Source organism: Syngnathus leptorhynchus, chromosome 9, assembly GCF_054491065.1.
Source record: "Syngnathus leptorhynchus isolate UIUO chromosome 9, UIUO_Slep, whole genome shotgun sequence".
Taxonomy (NCBI): domain Eukaryota; kingdom Metazoa; phylum Chordata; class Actinopteri; order Syngnathiformes; family Syngnathidae; genus Syngnathus; species Syngnathus leptorhynchus.
In genome coordinates, this window is record NC_141203.1 from 8,031,880 (window position 1) to 8,040,866 (window position 8,987).

General features: G+C 38.4%; 1 protein-coding gene across 1 annotated transcript; it reads left to right on the top strand.

The window, feature by feature from the left end:
• Nucleotides 1-1,065: 1,065 nt before the first annotated feature.
• Nucleotides 1,066-8,087, top strand: ednrbb (endothelin receptor type Bb). Its single transcript, XM_085920754.1, is given in 13 exon segments — nt 1,066-1,108; nt 1,111-1,157; nt 1,160-1,219; nt 1,221-1,262; nt 1,264-1,324; nt 1,327-1,712; nt 1,872-1,984; nt 3,479-3,671; nt 4,646-4,780; nt 4,842-4,975; nt 5,053-5,161; nt 7,726-7,742; nt 7,964-8,087. Coding segments are annotated over 13 exon segments (1,464 nt in total).
• Nucleotides 8,088-8,987: the final 900 nt, after the last annotated feature.

Sequence of the window (8,987 nt, forward strand, 5' to 3'; positions counted from 1 at the left end):
TATAGCTACTGTAGAAGGATCAGCCAAAACATTAGCGACATCTGCAGCATCCAATGGCATCCATTACAAAAGCTGTAGCAACTGTCTTTAAAAAAATAGGATACACATCACAATAGAGGTTCGCAGTGTAGCAGACTGGCTGAATTATTAGTTAAATCATCACAAACTAATGAAATAATACCTTGGCAAATACTGCCACAAAATGTACAGAATAGCTTTATAACCCTGGTGTATAGGATTTTTACTTTTCATATGGCTTGCATAGTTGGAGCATTTCCACTGAATTAAGTGACGCTAATTTCAAGTTGCTTAAGCAGTGAATAAAATGATGCATTTAAGTCTTCAACACATCAACATTGTGTCTAACATGGATCTTTGTGTTGAACTCAAAACAATCTTAATTGACATTTTAATTACCGCCTCCAATCAAAGAAGTTCTAGTTAATCTTATCTAGGCCTTCTGTGTTAAATTGGTTTCATTCACCTCAAAGACAGACATTTTACAAGGTTTTTATGATGTCTCAGCTGATTTGGACTTACCTTGAGTTTATTTGTACTAAATACACGTTTACACTACAAATATTGAACAATCCGATAAAAACAACAGCTCCTGTGCGGCTCAACCACGTATTCTTACACGTGACTATTTCATTATGTACTATATGTGACCTTGAGATTGCATAATATATGTTGGGTAACCAAGAACCCCTTATAGAATGCTACGCGATGAAAGAAAGTCTAAATTACACTTGGAAGAAAACAAAGAAAATGAGCCCACGAAGTGTGAACACACCCTTTGTTCACAGATTTTGTATTTCCGAATCCTTGCGGGAGATGTGTTTGGCAGATGACTGTGTTTTCGTAAGATGCCATGATGTTGTTGCCATGAGAGATGCTGCTCTTTTTTATTTTATTTTAAGATTGAGTCATTTTACCGCTATAGCACAGCACACCTGCAGAAAGCCATAACATGATCTCACTCTTAACAACAGACACTTCAACGGCGTCTTTTTATTGAAGGTGATGCATCATAGGTGGTAATTACAGTCACCGCTGACAGCACCGATGAATAACGGCCACGACGGCTTCTTCGTCTATAAAACCTTCCGATGGCCGAGCTGGGGTATTTACTGCAGGCGCACACAAGGCGACTTTGCTAGTAGTCGAACTGCGCGGCATTTCTGATCAAAAGGTAAGCTGTAACGATTCATTTTACAATTTGCCTTTTGATCACTGTATCGAGTGACTTTACTGCCAAACTCTGAGGCAGCTCTGATGCTAATTACTCTCGTTCCTAACTCAGTGCTGGCAAACGCATCCGAGGGCCGTATTTGAAGAGACCGCAGACAAAGTGGGCCGTCGCTCTGCTTCTTTGTCTTGGAAATGTTCTCATTAGCAGCGAGGCCGACGATCAGGATTCCCAGCCAGCCGCTGGTGCACAACTCTCTGAGATGGACAAGTACAGATCCAACATTTCTGCGAGGCCCCTGCCTATGTGCGCCCGCTCGGCAGAAATCCCAGATAGCTTCAAGTATCTCTTGACAGCAATTGCAGTAGTGTTTTTTGTGCTGGGACTTGTGGGAAATTCCATACTCCTGAGGATCATTCATAGCAACAAATGCATGAGGAGCGGGGCTGGCGTCCTGATTGCAAGTCTGGCTTTAGGGGACCTCCTACACATTGTGGTAGATGTCCCAGTCAACACCTACAGGGTGAGTTATTTGCCTCACGACATGTAATTACAAGGCCAACGTAATGCGAGGCCTTATCGGCCCTCTTCACACACACGTTCTGTTCATTTCAGGCTTATCTTAAATTGATTGTTATTACAGCGAACGCATTTTGTGTTGTTTTCTTTCTCTCACATGTAGCTCACGGCGAATGATTGGCCCTTTGGTTCTGTGCTGTGCAAGCTCGTACCCTTCATGCAGAAAACTTCCGTTGGCGTTATCGTGTTGAGTCTGTGTTCTCTGAGTGTTGACAGGTAAGGAGATGACAATTGTAATCAGACAAATTCTGATTTAAAAACAAAACAAATTTTCATTTTAAGTTTGTCGCTTAATTAAAAAAAAAACCAATTTAAATCCAATTTCATTTGACAGGTAAATAGATGACAATTGTCAGGGTTGATAGAAATTTGGATTTAAAAAAAGTTTTATTTAAAGTTTATTTTGTCACTTAATTTAGAAAAAAATATTAAGTTTATTTTCATTAAAGCATATTTTAAAATAGACTTCTTATTCGGTTGTTCCAATTCATATGTACAAGTAAGTATAGTAATACAAGCAGTGGACTGCATGAGTGGAGGGTCATCCAAATTTGGCGTGGGGCACTGTGATGGTGATGGCCACCTCCTGAGATGGATGAAAACAACTACTTAATTCATATTCCACACAACACAATTTTAATCAGAATGCCCTGTTTCGACAAGTGGGGTGCATAGAACATATGAGGTGAGTCGACAGCAAGCACTGTTGCAGACGGATAAACCGCATTTAATTTCTTTTCAGTGGCAAGTTGTGAAAGGTCATTTTCAACACCGAAACTAATAAAACATATCTCAGGCCTTCAATGTCAAAAAAACGACTCGCCAAACTGGTTTTAAGAAGCACAGAAAAATAATTTCTTGCAGCTTAGGAAAAAAGGGATGGAAAATAATTAGTTGGATTGTTTTATAGCAAAGGAGGAGGTATCATTTGCGAAAAACCCCCCAATACGTGGTTTGGTATGATTCTCAAATCAAATAATTTAGTTCTTTTTTGTTCACATATTCAATTTTACTTCCTGTTTCAACACAGTAAACTCCATTTTATTATTAGTGGGGGATAGGGAGCAAGCCCGCTGTAAATAGTAAAATATCTGTGAATAATTGATGCCCACTTACAAAGGTTTCCTAATTGCCTGTATTGTAGCTGCCACAACATAGCAACAAAGCACTCTTTTTTTCTTAGAGAGAAATGAAGCTCCTTCCCCTCAGTTCAAGGTAAGTTTCTTGGCCTCAAGACGCCACCAAATTGGGCCAAAGCAATATTTTTATATTAGCCTGAGAAAAAAAAAAAAAGTGAATCTTTCAGCAAATAACAGAGAGAAAAAAAATTGACATTTGTGAGTGCTGCCGGCCATTAATAGTCATATTCTTTTTAGTATTCATGTACTATTGTGTCTTGAGATTGAATTGGAATTGCATTGCATTTTAAACGAATTAAATTATGCTCATTCATTTAGTGACGCTGGTTTTCAAAAGAAATTTTCCCAATGTGATGTACTCCACCTCTCACACAAAATTTACATGCAAGCTTAACAATGACCAGCAAGAATGTAACAAGGTCTACTAAGGTGCATATTCTTTATAAGAATGTTGGTTGAACTCCAAATTGTGCAATTTTTGGGGATTTGAACAATTTTCGAGGTGTCACCAAATGTGTTATCATGTTTGCCCTTCGAAAACTCTTAAAAAAAAAAAAACGGCGTGTTGTAGGTACCTCGCCATTGTATCTCGGCAACGCCTCAAAGGAACCCAAATGTGCGTTTGGACTTCTCTCATATGGCTCGTCTCCATTACGCTGGCCATACCTGAACTTGTTGGCTTCAGCGTGATAAATGCCGACTACAAAGAGCGAGATCTGAGGATTTGTCTGCTCCATCCGGTGCAGACCACAGCATTTATGCAGGTGACCTGATGCAATCCGCCAGTAACAACTTGCCTTTGATGTGACTTCCTAAGCCATTGATGTCATACAGTAAGGTGCAAAACAACCTACTTTGTTGTTTTAATGACTGCTTTCACAGCAGGTATATTGTAAATAGTATTAGTAGTCCGCATGTGTTATTTACATTCAGTTTGATTTAATTGGAGCGGGTGTATCAGTTTTGTATTAGTTTATTAGTTTTAGATGTTTTTTCATAAATACATTTACTCCATCAAACAACACATTCGAATCTGAGCAGCAACATTAGCACAAATTCTATTCTATGTGTCTTAGCTTGTATTACCGTATTGGTCCGAATATAAGACAGTGTTTTTTGCATTGAAATAAGACAATAAAGACAGAAAAAGTGGGGGTCGTCTTACATTCGGGGTCTAGACATTATACCCATTCATAATGCTAGAAGGTGCCAGATATCTTTAAAGCGAATGCTGAACTTAACTCCCCAGGCCAAAGCGAACCCCTGTCACAAAGAAGAAAAATAAAAATAGTGGTAGCACGAAGAAGAAAAACAAAAATTAGTGGTAAGAAAGAAAAGAGAAGAAAATAAGAGAAGGGATAACAGAAAATGGAAAACCAGAAGCCATTCATTTACAAATGTGATTGCACTTTAGTTTAAATATTTAAATGTTCAGATATTAAGATGTGATTTGAGTGAGGCAAAATAACATGCTTCTCTCGAATATATTGTTAGCATTTGTTTCAGATGTGCTGTAATTATTTTCTGTCTAAAAATTAAATTTGTTATAAAAGTCTTTTTTCAAACTTGAGTCTTGAAAAAGAGGGGGTCGTCTTATAATCAGGGTTGTCTTATATTCAGGCCATTACGGTATGTTAGCAATATTATAAATGCATTACATATACAACAAATATATATGATTTATGGTCCCTGTGACAATACACGTTAATTTCCTGCTTGTGTCTTCTTTGCTGAGCAGTCGTATAAAGTTGTTAAGCACTGGTGGCTCTTCAGCTTCTACTTCTGCATGCCCCTGGGTTGGACTGTCATCTTCTATGTGCTAACCGTGCTGAAGAACAAAGACAACACGGTAATACATGGCGACACCAAGCAGGCCTACTCTTCTTTTCTGATTTTCAACCTGACCATTATTGATAACAGTGTTGTATTTTCAGAAGCAAGGAGAATCAAGGAGTCTATTCTGCTTGGTGCTTGTGTTTGCTGTCTGTTGGTGTCCGCTCTACCTCAGCAAAATCTTGATGGCAACCGTGTATGATGTAAACGATCCAAACAGGTGCCGGCTCCTAAGGTAAATTAGATTATGTGAGGCAACATCTTCTGTAGAAATGTTTGGCAGTACTCGACTCCGAATTTCCACTCGTCTAGTGTCTTTCTTGTGCTGGATTACGTTGGCATCAATCTGGCGTCCCTCAACTCATGCATCAACCCCGTGGCCTTGTACGTAGGAAGCGAAATATTTAAAACCTGTTTCAAGGTGAGATATTTTCTGATTCCTCCAAATGATGTGACTCAATGGAATTCTTTCTTTGTAGGAGAACTCAACTCACTTTTTCTACAGTAGAGAAAAATAGTAGAAAATGTGGTGTAGCACATATGCTTAAATTCATTTCAGTAACTTGCTGCTCTTTTCTTGCAGCCTTATTTTCCGAGTATGGATTCATCTAAATAATACGGTATTATGATCACACCGCCTACTACAAGGTCATCCTTGTGTGTTTCATCTTTGTAAAAATATGATCTTCTCCCTTTTATCTGTATTTTATGTTCATAGTACCAATACTTTTTTTTAATGGGACGTCATTCTTGTGAACTGATGTAAATCATCATTGATCATATAATTATATTATTTCTGTAATATAACAAATCTATGCTCATAAAGGTATTTGTGTCGTACCCTTTTTAGATTGAAATTACAACTTTATTTTCATATTATGAGGCTTCTAAAGCAATGTTTTTATCAGTAACATAATTTTCATAGAGTTAATATTTTTAACTGCAACTTTATTTTTCTCGATTATAGAATATTATGATTTTGATCATTAACAAATGACAGATTTATCCCGCTTGTATAACAACTTTACACACATTATTTTGGAAAATGTACTATCCTTGCAACTTGCAACCATTTTGGCACTAATTAAACATTTTTTTTAATGGAGCCAAGACTTATCTGAGCATTTGAAAGAAACATTCAGTGTTCGTCAGCAACTTGAAAGAAAAACATTTGTTGCTAGGGAACATAAATTCTCTTTTTTTTTTTTTTTGCTGTCATTCAGTGTCAGCCCTGTTTTTGTTAAACTGTGTGCTTTATTGTTTGAATCTTTGGTTAGATCGGATTTATAAGGTCTTTTTTACTGCGCCGTGATATAACGCTGCTTTTGATTTATCCTCCTTTTTGCACAAAGAAGTCCGGCAAGCATTAAATGTGCATTGAAAATGTAAAGGCAACACTTTGGATCATAAATCCAGTGTGAACTCTCGTTGCCTTTTGCCTTTATTTGATATTTGATTTATGGATGTTTACGATTGCGGTTTTGCAGCGGTGTTGGACTGCACTGCATCACACCCGAGAGCCAGATCTAAAATTTTGCCCCGAATAAGGTGTGTGTGTGTGGGGGGAGGAATAACACAAACACATTTGTGGTGCAGCCCTACACTTGTGCATGAGCTTCATACATCCTTGGTGTTGTACTGACTCTCGTTAGAGACGTGCCTGAAGTAGTGGCCGGTGAGTGTACATTCCTCCTCTCAGTTTGTACACATCGAGTCATGTCCATAAAATGGACTGCAGACTGCAGTGAGCAAGCACCCAAGGGTGCAATAAGTGAAAATGGTCCGGAAAAGCATTGTGAGAGGAAAGATGAGAAAAAAAAACACATCAGCAGATAGCCTCACAGCAATTTTCAAGGGACGTATTTTAAAAGCTTTTATTTTATATAGTTTAAAGAAAAAAAGGAAAAAGAACAAATTCACACGTTGTGATACACTTTGGCGGCTAAAGATTTTCTCTTCCTACTTGTGACCATTAACAGCCTACAATTTCCATATAGGGTCTTACTAAATTTGATATACACTCAACATTAGGTGTACATCAGAAATACATCTCAGCGAGAAGTGCAAATTGCAAATTACAAGCTAGATTTGCATTGCACATCTTCTAATTTAACGCTTATATCCAATATATGCAACATTTTGTCCATTTCCATAAACTGTACAATTGAAATGACACACATTCAGTGTCACTGTTTTCACACTGAACACATGAAACGAAGGTAGATTGCACACATCGATACCAAAAAGACAACTTTTGAGAGGAAGAGCATGGTGAACGTGAGGTGAATCAAAAGGCGTAGGCAGACATCCCAGACCACAGATTTCCGATGACATTTGCACCACAATTGTTGGCTGTGTAATCAACCATATGTTAACATTGGGGGGGAGGGGGAGGCTGCCAAATATCACCACGTGTGCTGCCATCTCCAACAATGGAGTCCTTTGCTGCATCCCTAACATTGGTCCCTTCAATACGGAACACCTCATCAACCTTGCTCCATTCACTGCAGCATAGGCCAATTTCCACCTGCAATGATGAGGGTGTTGGGGCCTGGCATGACTTGTTATGTCATCATTTGGAACAATTTCTTCTTCTTCTACCTTGTAAATGAATGGTTAGCAGCGTGGTCCCATTATGACAGCGCTGTTGACATGGAAGGTGTTTGATCACCGGCTTACTGGGAGATGTCCCTGCTGGATGCACTGAATACAGGTTGTCTGGCAATTGATGCGGAAGCCTGTCAGGGAAGGATAAGACATGCGAGAAGATTCTATCAAAAGAGCAGACCACTTATGCGGGAGCTACTTTTTACATTGGATGTTTGCTATTCAAAATGTGTGTCTGAGTGTGGATGTCATTTTCTATAGTACTTGATTTTTTGGGGGGGAGATGAAGTCGTATCTCAACAAGGCGTTTCCAATTAAAAAAGTGGACACGTTTATTAGCTTGTGTGGAATAATTGATGTGTCCATGCTGTCTCCTAGGGTGATTGGTCATCCGAGTGAGAAGAGCCAATTGGGGTGGCTCGGGCATTTGGTTAGGATGCTTCCTCCCTGGTGAGGTTATTAAGGCTTGTCCCCCCTAAAGGAGGCCCTGGTGACAACGCTGGAGAGATCATGTCTCCCAGTTGCCCTGGGAACGCCTCGGGATCTAAATGTTCCTCCATAGTAGCGTTTGTGCAGTTTTAAAGCCCTCATTGTTGATTTGTGTGTGGTCCTCCAGGTGCGCCTTTGCAGTCAGCGTCCGCCTCTGGACAAAGTTCCTTGTGACGACCGGCGCAATAGACTGTCAGATCAAACCTGGAAGCAGAGAGGCTGCTTGCCTGGCTGAGAGGACAACTACCTAGGCCAACAACTCACATAAGACACTCCAAGTAAACACTGTATTTACTCTCATACTCCTTCAAGAAAACAAATAGTAATTAAATAATTCTTTACTGTGTGGTTGCAACGTTATCGGTCACTGTCTGGGCCATCTTGATACCATCAGAGACCATTAAAAATTGTGAAGGTCCAAGTTGGACAATAAAGTCAACATTTATTGTAAGAATAGAAGTGAACTATGTAAAAACATTTGTAAATGTTTGCAACTGCTAAATTAGAAATGTCATAATATGTGAAAAATGTATTACATTTAGAGAAAAATAGAAACAATGATTGTAATAATGGTATCGGTCATAATAATAATAATGTAAGATAAATAAATTGTGATTTGACAAGAATCAAATTGTTATGAAGAAAGAATGGTTCTAATTTTTTAATTTTACTATATATAATTTTGTTTTTGTGATTAAAAACATAAGACCGAGGTAACTCATTTCAAGTTTTTCCTCACCATGAATGTAAACCATACTGTACAACTCATTTGAAAAAAAAAAAAAAAAAGAAATCTTTTAATGAGGGGAGAAAAATAAAATGACAGAAATAATGTGGTTGCACAAGTGTGAACACCCTCGTAGAAATAATGATGTGGCTGCATTCAGAAATATCCAATTACACACTCAAGTCACCACTCACCTGTCGGCATTTAAAGCGCCTCTAATTAACTACAGATAAAGTTCAAGAGTTCTAGTCGGCGTTTTTTTCTCGTCTTATTTTACAGCACAATCATTGTATTCTGCAGAGTCATCATTCAAGAAAAAAATGATGTTAGAATATCACAAGAAACTAGTTTTTTCTTTTTGCAGAAAAAAAAAAAATATGCGAACTCATCATTTGTCCTCAGGTTCTTAGGTTTTCCTCTTTTC